The following is a 20,002-nucleotide window of genomic DNA, read 5'->3' on the forward strand; positions in this document are numbered from 1 at the left end:
TGTGATGCCCCAGCGCCCAGGAACAAGACTGAACTTCAGGCCTTCTTGGGACTATTGAACTTTTACCATTCCTTCCTTCCCCACAAGGCAGCGGTAGCGGAGCCCCTACACAGACTCCTGGACAAGCGGGCCCCTTGGGTGTGGGGCCATCGCCAGGAGGCCGCATTCCAGGCAGTCAAGGACTTGCTTGTCTCAAACTCGGTCTTGGCACACTTCGACGAGAGGCTGCCGGTGGTGCTAGCATGCGACGCCTCACCCTATGGCATTGGCGCTGTCCTGGGACACCAACTCCCAGATGGAAGAGAGGTACCGGTGGCATACTTTTCCCAGACACTCAACGCAACCGAGCGGAACTACTCACAAATCGACAAGGAGGGCCTGGCAATCGTGAAGGGAGTAAAAAAATTCCATGATTTCTTGTATGGGCGGCCCTTCACCGTGGTGACTGACCACAAACCGTTGCTTGGCTTGTTTGCCCCCGAAAAGCAGACCCCCCAAGTGCTGTCTCCTCGTGTCCTCAGGTGGTCAATTTTCCTTGCCAGCTACCAGTATGCACTGATTCACCGCCCTGGGAAGGCGATGGGCCATGCGGACGCCCTCAGCAGGCTACCACTACCAGAAACAGGCCCCGACCCGGCACCTGCACAAGAGGTTATGAGCCTGGAGCTGCTTCCCGACCGCCCCATTCAGGCACAAGAAGTTGCACACCATTCCAAGAAAGATAGGGTCATCTCCCAGGTCCTGGACTGGGTGTGGAGGGGATGGCCCAGCAGCAGCCCCGGGCCAGAATTCGCCAGCTACACAACCCGCAAACATGAACTGTCGGCCCACAAGGGGTGCCTGTTATGGGGAAGCAGGGTCGTTGTTCCCCAGCCCCTCCGCAAAAGGGTCCTCACAGCCCTACACGAGACACACCCAGGGGTAGTAAGAATGAAGGCCCTTGCCAGGAGTTATGTGTGGTGGCCGGGGATCGACGGAGAGATAGAGGCCTGGGTCAAACACTGCCAGGCCTGCCAAGAATCCCGCCCAGATCCCCCAAGGGCCCCAGTCCAGTCCTGGGAGTCTGCCCGAGCACCATGGTCACGCCTGCATGTGGACTTCGCTGGCCCCTTTCAGGGGAAAACATTCTTCATAGTGGTGGACTCCTACACCAAATGGCTGGAAGTCGCACTGGTACCATCCACTTCTACATCCGCAGCCATCCGGGTACTACGCAGGCTGTTTGCAACGCATGGGCTCCCTGACACTCTCGTCTCAGACAACGGGACTGCATTTACGTCAGGAGAATTCCAAACCTTCACAGCGCAGAACGCCATCCGCCACATCCGTTCAGCGCCATTCCACCCTGCCACCAATGGCCAAGCAGAACGCATGGTGCGGACCACCAAGGACACCCTTCGCCGCATGACGCAAGGGGATTGGGAGTACCGCCTTGCCACATTCCTTCTAGCACAGCACAGCACCCCCAGCTCAACGACTGGCCGGAGCCCCGCTTAACTACTAATGGGTCGGCGCCTTGCAATCAGATTGGACCGCCTTCACCCCGATAGAGCTCAGGATGAGGTAGGGGTGGGGGAAGGCAGGAACCCCCGGACCTTCGAGGCCCAGGACCCAGTGTACGCAAAGAATTTTGGGGCAGGCCCTGCATGGGTACCCGCCACAGTCACCAGGGTCACTGGCCCCGTGTCGTACGAGGTGCTAACGGATGGGGGGCAATGCTGGCGCCGCCACTGTGACCAGATACGGCGACGATTCCCGGGAGAAAACCAGGAGGAGGAGGACAGGTCAGAGGAGTCCCAGGGGAACAGTGGGGCAGTGAGGCCCATAGAGCAGCAGGGGCCAGCAGGAGAGGCAGAACCAGTAAATACAGAGAGGTCCCGGGAGGCCGAAAGGACACCGGAACCAGAACCACGACTGAGCGAGCCGGTTGCGCCAGACCAAACAGCCCCATCACAGCCAGCATCCTTGGAACACGAGCCAGAACCAGAACCCCGGACCAGGGAACACCCCAGGCCGCAACGCACACGTAGGCCGCCAGCGTACCTTGAGGACTATGAATGCGACCTCCCGGGCAGGACTGGAACTTAGAGGGGAGGGGACTCAGTACATAACAATTACTTTATTTACTTTTTAATTTTGGCCAAATAATAAAGTAATCCTTACAACAAAAGATTAAATCAGATGCAATTTGGCGTGGGTCTGTTAAAAATCTGGAAAATCAATAAATATCACACACACACACACCCATATTTTTAACAGATCGACACTAAATTACATCTGATTTAATCTTTTGTTTTAAGGATTACTTTAAACACACACAAACACACACGTGCATTGCTCAGCTCTCCCAATGAAAAGTGTCCCCTGGGCGTGGAAGAGAGAGAGAGGGAGAAGGGTGTCGTTGCCATGACGACAAGGGGGCGGGCTAGCCCCGTACCTGCTCCCCACAACCCGCCAGCAACTCGGGGAAGCGCTGCAGCCTCTCCCGGACGCGACCCCAGACTCCCCGGCTAGACATGGCGCCGGCCAGCAACCCTCCGGCCGCTACTGGGCGGCCGCAGACATCACCACGGCGGCGCCTTCCGCGGCGCAGCTCCCATTGGCCCAGCGGAGTTCCGCCGCCCGCTGATTGGCCCCCGCGGGGCCGAACTCGCAAAAGCTCTCCGGAGTGAACCGCAGCCCCATTATGCCTCGTCCTGATTGGGCCGCCGCTACGTCCGACGGCGTAGAACGTTTCTTGCCCTTACCTCTGGTGGTGGCGTCCGGCTGTGACAGCTACTTCCCGCTCGCCGAAGGATTGGATTGGCTGGGCCCGCGCAGGCTCGCCGTTCGATTGGAGCGCGTCAAGTTCCGGAAGGCGAGGAGGTGAAGCTTCCACATGTTCGGGCTCGGAAATTGCCATGGCGGCGGTACCTCTGCGGGATCGGCTGAGCTTCTTGAGCCGGGTATAGAAGGGAGAACGCGCTGCTGAGTGCGAGCTTGGGGGCGGGGGTGCCGTGGGGAAGAGCGCCTGGGGTGCCTGTTGCTGGTGTGGTAGTTTGTCAGTGTTGCTCCATTTAAAATCTCTGGGTTTGGTAATACACCTTGCCGGAGAAAGGCTCGGCAGGGAACCCTTTTCCCCTGACACCATTAGTGGAAAGGAGTTTCTTTTTCTTTTGGAAAAGCAAAAAGAGGGAGCACCCACTCATACACCACTTGCACACCGAACTGATGCGATCTTTGCGAAGAGCTTCACCAGATTATTCTATTGCAGTTACTGATGGGGCTTAAGCACAATGGTTGAGAGTTATAGCGATGAAATCTTTATACAAAAGCATCTTCCTTTGAGGTAGGGAGCCAAAACTCCCAGGGCCAGATTACCAAATAGGCAGAGTAGGCACGGGCCTAGGAGCCCCATGACTACGGATCAAAATGATATTGGTTTGATCTTGAAAGAAAATTACAATCAAGCTTTCTTAGTTCAATGTCATCCTGGTAGAGCCAGGAGAGGGGCGAGATTTCAACTGCCTAGGGGCCTGCACAGGGTTTAATTCAGCGCTGAAAAATACACATGTTCCAGGTTTGCAGTATATGTTTGCCTCATGTAGGTGTCTTTGCTTTGATAGTAAGACTAGATTTGATGGTTTTGAGAACTTCACAACTGCACCAGAGGAAGTGATTAATGGGGGTGGAGATGTATAATAATGTAATTGTCATCATCCCCAAGAAGGACTAGTGCATGAGTTGGTCTTGTTCCATCCTCGTAACCGTGACTTGTGCTGGTTGTTTCTAAGCTGCTGAGTTGTCAGGGCCCCCATGCTGTAATATGGTCACACAGCTTGAAATTGGGGTGGGAGTTCTTGTAAATCCTGCAGTTCAGGTGTTATGGGAAAAAGAAAGCTTTATGGATGAATGTTTACCTCAGTAACAATACAAAGTCTGATTAAATTGACCAGTTGGTGCAGCAGAAAATTGTATCTGGAGCAGATACATCGTTAGTAGTATTAGTATTACTTTATATACCACATATGCCAAAGCAGTTTACAACTAAGCAGTTTACAACTATGAAATCAAAACGTTCTATTCAGTCAACCTGTTGAAATTAATGAACCTTGTGTTCATTTACAGGGCTCTGAACAACTTATATCCAGGTTACCTTGCCTAAAGACACAAAATAGTGTCTTTGGCATCCTCAGTTGAGCACTATGAAATACTCTGCCAATAGAGATTAAGCAGACCTTTTCTACATGAGGCAAACAGTCACAATCTGTGACTGTTGTCAAGTGGAGCTGTGGGTTTGTGGGGGGGATGTGTGTGTGTGGGAATATTACTTCTTAGCTGCAGCTTCATGGATCGAGTCAGGAGTAGCATGCAGGGACAAAAAATGCAACTCTTGCCTTTTGAGAAGGCGCCGCGTTATTTGTCTCAGTGACTTTTCTTCTTGTGTGTTTCTTTCTCTCTCCCCCCCCCCCCGTCCTGTTCCAGCTACCCATTCTAATCAAAGGTACCTCAGATGATGAAGTCCCATGCCCGGGGTACCTGTTTGAAGAGATGGCCAGTATCCTTTGCTCTCTGAAAGAGTTGGCTCTTCGGTCTCAACTAGGGGTTCCTTTGGTTACTGTGATGCTTGCTTTTCCTAGGAAGAGCAGAGGCTAGTGATTAGAACAGAGGCCCAATCTATCTAATGACGTGGGAGCTAATTCAAGCAGAAGTTAGCTCAATACAAATTGCTTCTTTGCCTTTTGGGTGACACCTGTGATAGCTGATTATTCTGGTATGAAAAATAAGAAATGTAGAAAACAGCAGTGTTTACTAAGCTACTCAGATTCCTAGAACTGGGATGGTATGGGGTAACCTATGGCAATTAGGCTCGTCAGACCTCCCTATTTGGTCCATGAGGCCATTTTGACCAAGCTACCTTTGATGTCATATACACTGTGTCATATATAGTGTGGGCCAAAGAGAATTTTCAGACATAGCCAGTCAGGTGATTGTTAGCACCTGCAAAGACCTGTGCACAGCACTTTGCAAGCCCCAACTATCATCTGATTGTCAGGGCTTGCAAAGTGATGTGCTCAACAATCAGCTGATCGTCCATGGAGGCAAAAATGAGTGACCTGATGGCATGGAGATATTGGAGGATTGAGAAGCCCACCTATCAAATGTGGACTGCAGAGAGTGGGGTAGATAAGGAGCCAGCCCCACTCCAGATACATGCACATGCTTTCCTATCCCTTCCCAATACTTCACCCACACTTTAAACCCAAAGTATATCTCCAGCAAGTTTAATTGTTTCAGATCTGCATGTAAACTTTTTTAAAAAAGAAAATTCCACTGTTGCTATATGCTAAAAACAAATAGCATTTCTTACTCTGCTGAAGGAGAGTACAAGTCAAATCATAGTGTGGCATAAACAACAGCTGAAACATGGCACCTTGGGCAGGGCCTGGCACGACCTTCCAGGTGATCCTTCGCCATCAGTCCCTTTACTTTCCTGGCTCCTTAACATCACAAACTTCCAGAGATCTCACATGACTCAGCAGGAAGCAGTCACTGTCTCCTTGAGTACCTCCTCAATCGCCTTCAGAGCAACTCGTGTAACGTCAAGTTGAAGGTAATTGAAAGAGGGTAGAGGAAAGGGGTTAACAGAGATTTGCTTTGTGGATTTCCAGCCCAGTACTCCTGATCCCAGCTAAGCCTCCCCTCTGCATCCTCAGGTGCTCAAGATCCTGCTCCACATGTGCAGCCATGGCTCCTCATATTTCCTTCTGCAGCTGAAGCGGAATGCTTCCTTCATCCAGGAGGCCACAGGTACGCAAGACACAGGGTTGGCTATATTGATAAACAAGGAAGAGTATCTTCCTAATATTCATATAACACTTTAAGGGCCAAAAGTACAGTGGTGCCTCGCAAGACGAAATGAATCCGTTCCGTGAGGCTCTTCGTATAGCGGTTTTTTCGTCTTGCGAAGCAAGCCCATTGACAGCTTAGCGGATTAGCGCTATTAGCGGTTTAGCGGCTTTTAGCGGATCAGCTGATAAGCGGCTTATCAGCGGATCAGCTGATAAGCAGCTTAGAGCTAAGGAAAAGGGAAAAAAAAGGGGAAAACCCCGCAGGAACTCGCAAGACATTTTCGTCTTGCAAAGCAAGCCCATAGGGAAATTCGTTTTGCGAAGCGCCTCCAAAACGGAAAACCCTTTCGTCTAGCGGGTTTTCCGTCTTGCGAGGCATTCGTCTTGCGGGGCACCACTGTAATCTATATTAGCTCCATATCTGTGCTCTGAAGTACAGGGTTTATTCTGAACTCCAATGGCCAGAGTATGGGGCCTGACCTAGATTATCACAACTGATGATTTCTCCCCACATTCCACTGAATATAGAGTTCTTATTTACTATTGCATTTTACTGTTTCGGGAAGCTTTTAATGTTTGATGGATTACTGTATTTTAATATTTTGTTGGGAGCCGCCCAGAGTGGCTGGGGAAGCCCAGCCAGATGGGCGGGGTATAAATAATAATTATTATTATTATTATTATTATTATTATTACTGATAACTAAAGCAAATGATGAAATGGACCTATGCAACACTTTCCACTTTTCAACAAATACCGAAATAAAAGTGCCCATAAAAATGCAGAAAAAAAGTGCCCTAGAAATTCATGTTATGCAAGAAAACTCATTGAAAGGTAACTGGTCCTCCAACAGCTCCCTTCTCGAGGAGTTTTCTTGCATTACTGGAATTTCTGGGGCATTTTCCTTCTGCATTTTTATGGGCATGCACCGCAATTGTACTGCAATATCTGTCCTTTATATATTTTGTTTTGCCACGTCATATAATGCAAGATACTGTGGATAAACATGTCTTTTTTTCTGTTTGGCCGAGTCCTCAATGTTGGGAATATTAGCAACGTAAAGTACTGCATAGGCGGTTTTTAGTTGCTGAGAGACAGTGAAATTAATCAACGCAACGGTTGGTCTTGGGACTCTGCAAGGGAGTGGGCCCCAGGAAACCTGACTTGTTTAGGGCACCCAGGGATGAGCCCCTCTTTCACACCTGCTCCTCTGCCTTGCAGTGTTTGCAGGGCCTCCTGATCCTCTCCACGGCAACAGCTTGTATCAGAAGGTGCGGGTGACTGCACAGGTGAGTAAAAAGTCCTGGTCACAAGAAATCTAGGTAGGCTCTTAAAGTCCTTTCACATGGTAGGTTTTCGGCCTGGCTTCTTCACCTGGTTGCCGCTAGCGTACTTCTTTCCTTTGCAGGACCTGGCAAGCGCTTTGTTTTCAGATGTGTTGCTACCCCAGCCTGCTGCTATTCCACCTAAAGAGCTGCCTTCAGCAGGTAAACCGCTTATCCCCAGGGGAACAGAAATCTATTCAGCATCCAGACTTCTCCTGAAAAGTCTTGGATCCTTTTGCACTTTTTATTTTTATATTTATATCTATATCTATATCTATCTGTGTGTGTGTGTGTGTGTGTGTGTGTGTGTATGTTTTTGAACATATCATTTTCAACAATAATTAAACATACTTTTATATCTTATACAATTTTTTGATTTCCATCAATCACATCTGAAATTTTTCCAATCTATTCACTTAATTTACATTTCTTACTTTCACTATTACATTTAAATCTCATAACTAATATCTCTATTCTTTTTCTACTTTGCAATATTTTATATATTTCCCCTTACAAAACTTCTTGTAGTCCTACTAGCGTAATTTTTTGATTACATTTGCTCTTCAAATAGTTCGTATATTTCTTCCGATCTTCTCTAAATCTCTGGTCCTGCCCTGCAGGTTTCGAATCCTTTTGCACTTTTTCAAAACAACAGTTCACTTCCGTATTCAACAGAGCGTTTCACTTTTTGTCCTGTCTGTACAGGCTTTTCAGTGGGGATTCAACCAGCACTGCTTCTTCCTGTTTTGCCCCCATACTAGCTTGTATTGAGAGAGGGAGCGTGGCAGATTGTTGGCCTCAAGAAGGACACTCTGTCCAGCTCTTCCTGCCCAGGAGGACAAGAACAACCTGCACTGTCTCTCCTGTCTCTCTCAAGCATTCCAGGAGAACAGAGTCAACCACAGATCTCGTTTTATGGCCAAGTGAGAATGCTGAAGCAGGGGGAGATGCAAAAGGGGCCTTGGAACCTTCCCCTGTTCATACTGTTTGACCTGAAACCATTTTTTTTTTTTAAGTCCAGAAGGCTCAGCTAGTGCTTGCCTGTGAGCAAGATTTTAAGGGGGTGGGGAATATCACTGATGCTTTTGTGAGGTGGTTGAGATAAAAACTTCAGTATGGAATCTGGTTTTCATGTGCAACTATTTAAAAAGGGACCTTGTAAGCTATGATTGTCTGTCATAAGGGCACACCACACCCAACCCTTGCATGTTCTGTTGGTGCGAAAGGAAAGCCGTACTCAAAACAACTTAAGACTTCCCAAGTCAATAGGCTGTTCATGCTGACTTCCCATCTCACCTTGACGTGATATCATATGCATGCTGGTAGGAAATAAGCATTCCACCACCATACTGGTCTTGCTTTTCATTTATGCCCGTTTTATTGCCTCTCTTCCCAGGAATGGGCTCCAGGCCCAGCCCCCATGGCTCACTCCAAGGCTTTGGTTTTGAAAGAAGTGGCTCCGGTAAGCATTGGGTTTGGAAGTCTTGAGTGTTACTACTACTGTCCTTGAGGAGCACCCCCAGTTCTTGGGACAAGGTCACCATGCTGCCTGTATGCTGGATCTCAGCCCCTGCTCCAATGCTACGTGATACCTACCAATAGCTTTCTTCTTGGTTTCTAAGCCACTTTGAGAATTTGCACTGTAAAGAAGGCCAACATGGTTCAGGCAAGGGCAATTGAGGCCCTGAAATGAAGGTACTGAAGGGAAGGACCCAAGTCTTTTCCTGCATGAAGCTTTCATCTACTGGATGGAAACAGCCAGTGGTGCCATCTTAGGGCAGCATTGTTCTCCTGCTCTAGAAAGAGGAACATCAGCAACCACACATATCCTAGTATCTTGAAGATCCAAGGCTGGTATAAGTGGAGGAAGCCTCTTTCAGTGGTCTTGGACTCGTCTTCCATTCTTGGGCTCTCTTTCAAGAATTAATGGCTATGGTTTGGTGTCCTTTGGAAGGCTTCTTCCTGTGCCCTGGGGTTTTCTCAGTGTCTATAGTGTATAGACCCAGGGTGGCCAACAACTTTCAGATGTTGCTTGACTGCAGCCCCCATCATTTCTGACCACTGGCTATGTTGGCCGGGGCCAATGAGAGTTGGGAGGGGACCACATTGGCTGCTTGTGGTATAGGCTGACAAACCGCTATGCCCTGACCTGCCCTAACCTTTGTTATTGTTGCAGCATCCACTGGCAAAGTTCTGCTGGCAACCATCCAAAAGGCAGCGGAGGTGGTTGCCAATGCCATGCTCCCTGGTCAGGAGCTCCCTTGTCCCCATGGTAGGGAGCTGAAGGATGATGCCTATGAGCCAGTGACAGCACCTTTTCCAGGCAAAAGCTCCGTCTTGCCTACAAAGCCACCTTCTGTCATTGTCCATAAGAAGCGAGGTAAGTGCCTCTGAATGACAGCTGCTGGGAATCGCAGGTGGGTAGAGTGCTGCTGTTTGTGCTCAGGTCTTGCTTTTGGACTTCCTGTGAGCATCCTGCTGGCCACTGTGAAAACAGGAAGTTGGGCTAGAGGGGCCACTGGCCCGTTCAGCAGGCTTTTCTTATGCTCTTATAAAGCATGGTATATCCTGTTTTCAAAACTTGTATAGAAACCTTATAGAAAGAGGAGCAAATGTTAGGCACTTAGAGCTTCCCTGCATTAGTGAGGTGGAATAAAAGAAGCCACTTCTAGGGTACAAATGTCTACTAGCTGGTGCACAATAATATTTAGCTGGTGCAAAATAATATTGTAATTCAAGCAAAATCCTTTTTCATGTTGCTCGTACTGGGAGTGTTAATAACAAATTCTTATCCCAGATCTTGCTCTGGGGATGGGAGGCAAGTTGACGAATCTCTGGTTATGGATTGTAGTTTTTTGGCGTTGAGATACGGTGGGAGTGGTGTGCAGATGCCTTCCCTGAACTTAGTTTCTGAGATGCGATGGGCTTCAGTTCTTCCTCCATGGCTGCTCCTCTGAAATTCTTTTGCAGCGACCCATCAGCCAGGGCAAGCAGGAGGTGGCTGGGAGGAGCTGGACAGTGGGCAAAGCTCTCAGAATTCCTTGCAGGAGAACAGTGAGCTGAGTAGGACATCGGATTCCTACAGTAAGTCGGGCAGCGACAACCACTCAAGTGCTCTGGAGCCAGGGAGCATTGCTGAAAGGTGAGCGAGCTGGGGAGGGCAAGGGGCTGGGAACGGGCCTGGGCCAACTGCTTGCACCTTCAAGATGCACCCGTATGTGAGAATCTCTTGTGGGGCATGGGGGAGAAAGAACAGGCTTGTCAGCTTCCTTCTCCCCACCATTCACAGGACAGATGCTGAGAACCTTGGGGACTGCCTGCAGGAAGTGAGCCTCGTCAGCAAACTCACCAGAGGCTCCAAGGTGTTCCTGACACGCGAGGAGACCCAGCATTTTATCAAGGAGTATGAACACCCTTTCTAACCAAGCCGTCTCTTGACCCTTCTCCTCCTCGCTTCCACCTCTTCTGCATTACTGTAGAAGTACTCAAACACATCGGGTAGCATTCTCAGCAGAAGCCCTGTGCAAGGACTTTTGCTGAAGCAACAAGATTCTTTCCTGCCCCCATGCCCCTCTGAAATTGGATTTGGGGGCGGGAGGTAGCAGGAGAAACCAGTGCACAGGTGAAGGGGGTGGGAAGGACTGTTCCACCTGGCAAACTCAATGCTTTGTGTAGATGGAACAATAGAAAGAATGCGATGTTGAATTCCACCCATAGCCCAGCCCCAGTCCTTGCATGGCTACGCATCCATTTTGTATCTGGGCCCAAGCACTTGTGCACTCAAGACAAAAAATCCAAATGGTGCCTGTTGCAACGTTCATCAGCAATAGGAACAGCTGGCAGCTTGCCACTCCTTAATGTTTTTCTTACCCCCCCCACCTGCCTCATTTGTGAAGAACTGTCCATTAGCCATGTAAAAAAGGTGCTTTGATGCTCCTTGCTCCTCTTGGATTAGGAGAGCAAGGAAGGTCCAGGAGAGACCAGGCCACTCTTTTTTTCCCCCTTGCCTTGCAAAACTTCTCCCTGCTCTTCTCCTTTTTTTTTTTTTGGTTTGGCTGTTGGGCTCAGCACTGTCCCTCTCCATAGGTGTGGGCTGCTGAACTGCGAGGTGGTCTTGGCTATCCTCAACCGAACCCTGAAGGACCCCAGTGAGTGTGTTTGCATGGTGAGTCTCCTGGAAAAGCAATTGTGGAGGGAAAAACAGTCTGGATTACTTCCAACTCAGAGCTGAAATAGCTGTTGGGAAATGGAACTCTTTGGCCACATTGGGGGGGGGGGGGCTGGCTGCAATCTCATTGAGGGTTGGAGCCTAGGACTAATTTTTTTTTTTCTTGCCACATAAGGGTGGGCTGTGGAGCAAGAGCAGCTTCTGTTTGTTTCTTTCCAGTGAAGCAACATATTATGAGAGGCCCGAATGAGTGCTGATGTTCAAGCTGGACCCAGTGTGCAAGCCCAGGGTCTTCTTAACCCTGCTGCTTTCCTTTCCCCCCACAGAGAGCCATGTGTGCCATCTATTCCCTCATGTGCTCCGACTTGCTCTCCCATGATCAGATATTGGCCATTACTCAGCAGCACTTGCAAGAGCTCAGTCAAGAGAGCCCTGGGCCTGTAGCCAACAAAGCAACAAAGGTAACTCCTGCTTATGTTTCCAACTTTTGTGTATTGAAATCCTCAAGGGGCGCCCCATCAGTCCCACCCTGGCAAGGGATAACTGTAGGCCAATGGTTTTCTACCAGTGTGCCGTGACACCCTGGGGTGTCTTGAATGATAGTCCTTGGTACCACGGGCAACAATGGCCTCTGTCCCTCTCTCCTCTGATGCCCTCTTGGGTCTCTGCCTCCCAAAGGCTTGCACACCTGTTTGCTGCAGCAGCCCTGGCTACAGCCTCCCCAGGCTCTTCGTTGTTTTGCTGGGCTTGTTCCTTCTGCACACAGGGCATGATTGTGTGGGTGGACATAAAGTGGCTGGTTCTGTACATAGCTTTTTTACTGCTCCATTTCACTTGTTTTAGTAGACCAAGACTAGAATATCTCCCTTCGTACTGCCTCTGGTGCACTCTGGGAGACTTTTGCCTGCTTTTTGGCAGTGCACGTAACCTAATTTAGGTTCTACAGCTTGTGCATTGTGGCTTTAATGGAGATGATACAATCATCTGCCTAGAGAAATCTGACCTAGCCACAGTTGTGCATGCCTTGGTTACACCCCTGTTAGATACTGTGCTGTGCCTTTAGGGTAGTTTGGAAACTACAACTACTGCAGAGCATGGCTGCTAGAACATCTGAGGCAGCTGGGTGCTGGATCACAGAATCAAAGAATTGTAGAGTTGCAAGGGACCCTGAGTTGTAGTCAAAGTCCCTGCAAGGCAGGAATATGCAGCTGTCCCATATGGGGAATGAACCTTCAACCTTGACATGTTGCTGCTTATCTTCTTCCATTGGTTACATATCTATTCATTTCAGGTGCTAACATTTGGTGCTGGTTTTGCCCTTTAAAAAGTAGCCCTAAATAGTTTGAGACAATGCTAGCTGAAAGTTTACCTACAGCTGCATGAGCTTGCCTAAGCATTGAGATCAGTGTCTGAGACTCTGCTGTCGAGAGCTGTTAGGCTGGTGGGTCCGGGAGGTTAGACTTCCTCTGTGGTAGACCCATACTTTTAGAACATATGATGTCATTACTGCTGATCTCGCTCTCTTTTTTTTAAAGAAAACACTCTAAAACACATTTCTTCAGGTCTGCATTTGGCTGAATTGGCACTGTACTTGAAAAAAATATTTCACTGGGTTTCTTTTGGGTTTGGTTTCTTCCCCCACATGCTTTGGATCCTTATGAGGTGCCTGGGGAGGTCTGTGTGCCCTGAAAGGAGACTTAAAATATTTTAGATAAATAAATGTCCTTGCTATAGTAGTTCTTCAAGATTGCCTGAGAAAAAGGCATCGAAGAGTCAGTGGGAGAACCCAGTAGTTTCTGCCCAAAGTTGATAGCGTTGTTGAAACTAGGACCTGATCTCTGCCTGGAGGGAAGCACTCACAGTAATCCAGTGGTGGTGAACCTCAGGCCCAGGTTCCAGACACAGCCCTCCAAGCCTCTGTACCCAAACCCAGCCGTACCCTTCACTAGCCCTGCTCCATGGTCTCCTGGAATGCTTTTGCCTGGCTGAATTGTGCCCTTGAACTGGGATGATAACCTTTTGCTTGCTTGGGTGGAGGAAGGATAGATGTGGTGGCTGGTGTGTCACAACCTCTAAGAACTTTCATTGTACAAAGGCGAGAATTGCATCAATTGCGCCACCAACCTTTTGCCTCTGGCCATCCCCACCATTGGTTTGTGGCCCCTGGAAGGCTGCCCTGCCCATGTGGCAATGCAGCCCTTGGCCTGGAAAAGGTCCCCCATGCCCTGCATTAGTCACTCTGAGCTTTGCAAGGAAGAGCAAGATATACAAACAGAAACTCAAGAAAGCAGACCCTTGAGCACAGTAAAAGTGAATGCAGCAAGGAGGGGTGGAAGTGTTTTCACTAGCCTGGGATGGAGTCGCTATTGGTCCTCAGCCTGTTGTTAGGCTCTCTTGCTCTCTCTTTTTCTTGTGGTGGGTAGAGTCCTCCTTTCCCTGCTTCTGCTACTATTCTTCTCATACTTGGCACACTCCCTTTTTCTCTTCTGCCCCACTTTCAACAGATCTTGCGTCAATTTGAAGCACTCAGCAGGAGCCATCCCACTTCCAAGACCTCTTCTCCGGTTCCCGGCCACTGTGCCCCTGCCAGGACCATATCCAAGCGTCCTGATGACTTACTGGTGGATACAATGCCATTTGCAGAAGAGGCTATCCTCAAACCCCTGAGTCTCGCACCACAGCCCTCCCAAGCACCTGAAGTCCTCACCAGGGCTGTGCATCCATCAGAAGGGCAGATGCTGGAACCTGGGTCCTCTGGCCAACTTGGCATTAGCCAACCACCTGAGCCTGGCCAGCGAGGGCCAGAATGCAGACTCCCAAACCCTGAATCCCAAGAGGACAGGCCTCCAAGAGGTGATCCAGATGGCACAGTTTCCTTGTTTGCCGGCATGGAACTGGTCGCACCCTCAGGCATGGTATTAGCAGATGCTCTGGAGCAGGAATGTATACCTCCAGCTTCCTGGACAGCACCTTGCACTGGGAGCACCAGAGCCACTGAGGATAACCAGGGACCGTCTGCTTTCTCCTTCCTCAATGCATAGCAGTTCCCTTTGGGCTATGGGACAGCTTGAGATAGCACCAAATGGATGCGTTTTTCTAGCTCTCTCTGAACTGTTGCACACCTGCCTATAGCCAGAGGGTGCTATTTTCTTATGCTGCTGTTCTTCATTCCCGAAAGAGGGGAAGAGGCAACATCCATCGCTACACCTCTTATTTCTGCTGGGTCATTGCAAGCATGAAAGGAAGACATGAATGATCAACACTGCCCTTTTAATTTCATTGTTTTCAGTGTTTCTTATTGAACAACAAAAGCACAATCCAACACCCACAATATAGTCTGTTTTCATATGCCTGGTTGCTACAGAAGTGACAGAAATACCCCCTTTACTCTTCCCTTTTCAATTTAAAATCCGTTTCCACTTTTATGTTGTTGTTTTTCTACGTCCTCTGCTTGTTACCTTGGGATTCTGACCATAAGAAATGAGGCAGCCTTAAAGAACACTGGCAAACACTAAGGCGCTTCTGATTCTGTCGTGCCAATAATTGAAGGAGAGCTAATGGTGAGGTCATTTTCATAGTCAACAACTCCTGCTATCCTTAAACCTCAGTCCAGGCTTACTCTACAGCAGTCTCCAGTCCTACTGTGGACCGGGTGGCTTTCTGTACTGCCTGGCTCTGCTGAAGTTTGAAATTGAGCTAACCCTTATAGCAAAATCTACTCTTTCTCCCCACTCTTTCTTATGGGTCCAGGCAGGCAGATTGCAGCAGAGTTGCTGTCAGGCTCTGTACGTGAGTGGGGTTTTAAACATACAAACCACCAGGATATTAAAAGTGGTACAGCTGGCATTGCTTACCAGCACACTCCATTCATTAAATCTTGTAGCACAGAGCCTCCTGCAATGCTTCAATCAGAACAGAGAAATTTTCTGTTGGGATTATTTATTAATAAACAAGTAGAAAACAACATAATGCCCCAGTGTAAATCAATGGAGGTGTCTATTCCTAGAGTGCTGTATTCAGTTCCTCTCTGCACCCTTTTACCTGCTTCACGGGTACTTGGTCCAGGAAATACTATACGCTACATCAGGCACTTCACCATAGCTGTGCCATAACCAGATCTGCTTCCAAGTGGTGATGGTTCTGTGGTTAGGCCATGGGAGGGGAGTATACTCTGCACTTTCATATATGCCAGAACTGGTCCCTGGTACAAATTAAGCCCTGCCTTTGGATTTCCTACCACCAGTATTAATAGCAAGCAATACTGTTGAGATGAATTCATACAACAGGCACATGCAGCTATTTGTAGATATGTTTCTCAAATCATCATCTACACTCAGAATGAAAATGTGTGTGTTTTTTTAAGGAGCCCTGGGCAAACTATTGACAGACACTTAAAAATTGAACAGGTGTGGGGGGGAGAGATATGGTAATATGGTTTTAGGTGTTTTCTCCAAAGTTAAATAGAACCTCCCCATCTTCTCTCATATGCACTCCCATCTGCTCCCAGAGTGTTGGAACCACAGGACAGGTTTGGATAGCATGGGGTCAGGGAGAGGGAGGTGCAGTTGTATAGTGCAAGCAGAAGTCCTTGCATGAACAGGACAATTTTGTTGGATGCAACCCACAGCGGCTGGTGACATCACAGGCATCTTCCAATAGGTCCCCACAACATTAATGCAACCACCTTTCTTACAGGAAAATGCATTGTGATGAATCTTCCTGCCAAGTTAACAATTACTTTTCCAGCAACTCCCTTTGACAAACAGTGGCTTGCTGATAAAAGGGGTTCTAGCTGGGGTTTCACCATGTCAGTGGGTTACTGATGTTTGCAGTCCGCCCTGTCTAGAATTGGCTTATATGAAGAATGCCATACCTTACACTTGCCCCTTACAAAAAAAGAAAAAAGTTGAAACTCTAGAGACCAGGATTAACCTTAGTCAGGTTCTTTAAAATGTACACGAAACAAAACACATTCTCCAGATCTGCAGTTTCCATCAGTAACTGAAGATCATTTTACAGTACAAGATGTTTTTAAACATCTCCTTCTGTGAGCTACTGGTCAAGGACAGGCTCAATATTTGCGACAAAGGAGAAATAATCTAAAACCAGAAAAATACTTCTGAGATCTTCATTATTATATGGCAGGGCTTTCTGTTTCCTTTTGGTCAGTAATTGGCCCGGTACCTTAACTAGGCAGCCCGGCTTCTGTTCTTGCCATGTTTAGCCCCCTTGCCTAACTTTATCTACCACTAGCTGTCTGTCTGTCTTCCCCTTTACTTTGTACTCAGTTGCCCTTTTTCAAATAGGCATATATATATTTATATCCCTTGCAAATGGGCTGGCATGGGTGAGAAGAGGGCTTGCTTTACTGTTGTTTACTGGCTACGCACAAAATAACTAAAAGCTGTACCATTACAGTCAAACTGCTGAATGGATGGACCAATGATTTGGTCTTGCGTTCTGGCTCTAGAATTGTTTTAGTGAGGTTCCTCTTTATTGATAAGGAGAGTCTGGTTATTTCCAGCCAGAAGTGATATTGCTTTAGGGAAATGTGACCCCTTGAGCAGGTCTGGCAACTCTGAATCCATGTGAAAAGAATGTAAAGGCAGCATTTCTGCAGCATTTAACTTGATGAAGATTCTGCAGCATTTAACTTGATGAAGATTCAGTTCTCATTAGCATTGATGGCGCAGCTGCCATTTCTTAAAAAGCATACTACTTTTCCCTCTGAGAGCACACCTGCCCTGACTTTGTGTGCTATCAACCACTCTGAAAGGGATTTAGGGGGGGAGTGAGTGTGTGTGTGTGTACACAAAGTCCTTTATAGAAAGTACACCCTCTTCTCATCAAGCCTAAGGTTGAACTGCTTAAGTGAAATCTGTCTGGCACTCAAGGTGCTGGCCTGTTATGAATTGTGCTATGCTGTATTTGTTCATTTTGCTGGGCAACCAATGTGTAACTGATCCATATTATTTCTTGGTTTAATCAGGACCCTCAAATCTATTGGTCACCCTGCCTTGAGGCAAGCCAGAAACAGGCACGCTGCAATCTGATCCTATCCATGTTTACTCAGAAGTAAATCCCATTGCATTTGCGTGGGCTTTCCCCCAAATAAATGTGTATCAGATGGCAGCTTTAATATTCCCTCCACACAACTTGATCTAGCATTGACTCCAAAGGTCTGGACCATTTCATCCCACCCGCATCCAGTCTTTTTTCAATGTCCCCACTAGCTGTGTAATATAATCCCGCTTTGATGCTTATCTCCTGTTTTCCCTCTTTTGCTCTTAATGCTCTAACTATCCCTATTTGTCACAGCTGTTCCTTCACTTGGATGCTCACGGGAGAGGGAGGTAATAAATGGTGCATTGTATCCGAGAAGGACCACACTTATGCTGTTTGGTGTTCCTAACCAACAGGCTTAAGCAAAACTAACCTTGCATAGGATTGGGTTGGAATTTTATAAAACATGGTAACACAAGCAATGGAATGCAGATTGCAGTTGAGAGCACACACTAGATTTATGATCAGCACTATTTTTGGCTTCTGATGAGTGTGTATGAAAAGTGTTCTGCCCTGTCCCAAAATGGGGTGGATTAAGTATTCCCCGTCTCTCTTATTTCCCGTTATTTTGAGAACTCTTACAGGATTGCTGCTGTTTTAACCCAGCAGGGTTAAGAATAAAGCATAAGCTGTGCCTGTTGGCAGGCAAAAATGACAATACAAAAACTCTTTTGCTGTTCCAAACATCAAAATGCACCTTGCTTAAAAGGCATGTAGATTATTATGTAATGTGTGGCTCTGGAATAAGTGTAAATAGCTGTTAGAACAGGCACTGGTAGATGTTGCAGCAGGGGTACTGGAAATATACAGGGTAATGGAAGTTTATTTAAACAATGTGAGCATTCTGTTATATAGTTTTGATCTGAACATGAGACAACATAATTGAATCCAGAGAGTTCCCATCACCAAGGACCTGATTCCAATCCAAAGGCTTGCCAGGGGCAAGATGCGTAAATTTTATATTTTGTAAAACAGATGCCTAGAATTGATATTCTAAAGACTTGTAACTAAAATTTCCCTACCTCCCACTCTTCAACTTGCTACTTTTCTAAATGCAGGGTGGGTTTGTTTTAATGGAAAAGCATTCAGTCAAGTGAGCCCTAGCTTGTAGTGGTGCAGCCAAAGCCAAGGGTTGCCGCCACAGTGAGAACTAAGCTGAAGTGATGCTAATTTCAGGGATGACTCAGAGCAGCTAAATTATGTCTGTTCATGCATCCGATCGTGATCTCCTTTGCTGGGCTGGTGTACCTTTTTACCCACCCACAAAACTGCCATTGAATATCCTTTCTCATTTAATACTTCATGTTATGAGCATTAGCATAGCATTTGTGGATATTCTGGTCCAAGCTTCAGCTGATTCCTGACTGGCAGTTAGAAGTCAGGCTTACTCACTGCCTAACAAGGCTACCAAAAGCATCCTTCACACCTCGTCTCTTAGGCATGGCTGCAATAGTGTTGAGATTACTTGGGGACCAAGAAGCTGGCTGAGCATATGATGCTTCCTTAAATGGGCATGCATTGCCATCACCTTTGAAAAAGAGATTGGGTAATTATTTGATCAGCTCCATACGTTTCAAGAACAGTCCACCATGAAATATAAAACAGCTACAGAGACAAAAAAAAATAAAGGACGGATATGATCAACTTAATTAAGTTTCCTAATTCGTTTACATGAATGCGTTCATTCGTTCAAATGGATTCAGCCATGTGGTTACGATGACCTAGCCCCGAACCACATGATCCCAGGGAGGGGAGGGATGCGGATTGTATTGCAAGCCAGCGATCGCTGGTGTTTTGGTCCCAAACCCCATATGTATGAGCAGCCTGTCTGAAAAAATAAATAAAAATACTGCTGTCGGTTGTGGGAACGGGCTTCCTCTTCTCAGCGGTGGTTAAAAGTATTATCGCTTCCACGATGCTGACTAGCAACGCACATGGCGGTGGCTGCAGGAGCAGCAGTTGCTTTAAGGCAAGAAAAAGGAGCCTGCCTGGGGCTTGGATCTCGCAATGATAATAATAATACATAATAATAATATTTTATTTATACCCCACCCTTCCCGGTTCAAAAACCAGGCTCAGGGCGGCTAACAACAAATTTAAAACACTTAATTGTAAAAGCAGCATAAAATACAGTATTAAAACATGAATAACAATAAAATTCAAAATTCAGAAATCAATTTAGGGGAAATAAGCATTAAATAATCCCCAGGGCTAGCTGGCTGGGCCAGCGAGGAGGCCAGGGGAGAATTAGCTGTGGGGTCTCAGAGCGGGTAATCTTCATAAAAGGGGAGGGGGAGGGAAGAAAAGGGAAATAAAAGATCAGGCAAGAGGCGGCAACGGGGGGAGCCCTGGAAGCTGCAACCGGAGTTCAGAGGGAGACCCCCGTTGGAAAGAGCGAAGGGGGAAAATACCCAACAGATCCAGCAAGGAGGAAGTGGCTGATCTGGTTGCAGGACTAAGTCGGGGGTCGTCGCCTTTGTGGTGCAAGCCCCTCCTCCTCCTCCTCCTCCTCTACACGCTTCTCCCCCCACAGCCAGCGAACATCTCTTTCTCTCCTCGCGGGTCTCCCGCCCGCCGCCTTTCCTGCGCCCTCAACCTAGCCCCAGCGCCGGCAG

The 20,002-nt window shown here is 47.7% G+C and overlaps 1 protein-coding gene across 2 annotated transcripts; it reads left to right on the plus strand.

Moving 5' to 3' along the window:
- The first annotated feature begins 2,747 nt into the window (after positions 1-2,747).
- TEPSIN (TEPSIN adaptor related protein complex 4 accessory protein) lies at positions 2,748-14,749 on the plus strand. 2 transcript variants are annotated; one of them, XM_081849715.1, is made up of 13 exons: positions 2,748-2,945; positions 4,465-4,537; positions 5,502-5,593; positions 5,697-5,790; positions 7,053-7,120; positions 7,240-7,318; positions 8,553-8,618; positions 9,333-9,536; positions 10,127-10,298; positions 10,446-10,559; positions 11,243-11,321; positions 11,651-11,785; positions 13,829-14,749. In XM_081849715.1, the coding sequence occupies exons 1-13, from the start codon at positions 2,901-2,903 to the stop codon at positions 14,363-14,365; spliced, it is 1,758 nt and encodes a 585-aa protein (XP_081705841.1). In that variant the 5' UTR covers positions 2,748-2,900; the 3' UTR covers positions 14,366-14,749. The 2 variants fall into 2 exon arrangements, with proteins under 2 accessions (XP_081705841.1, XP_081705842.1); XM_081849716.1 differs by lacking the exon at positions 2,748-2,945 and adding an exon at positions 3,032-3,328 and having other exon boundaries at positions 5,504-5,593.
- The last annotated feature ends 5,253 nt before the right edge of the window (positions 14,750-20,002 follow it).

This window comes from Podarcis erhardii (assembly GCF_964252035.2).
Source record: "Podarcis erhardii genome assembly, chromosome: 2".
NCBI lineage: Eukaryota > Metazoa > Chordata > Lepidosauria > Squamata > Lacertidae > Podarcis > Podarcis erhardii.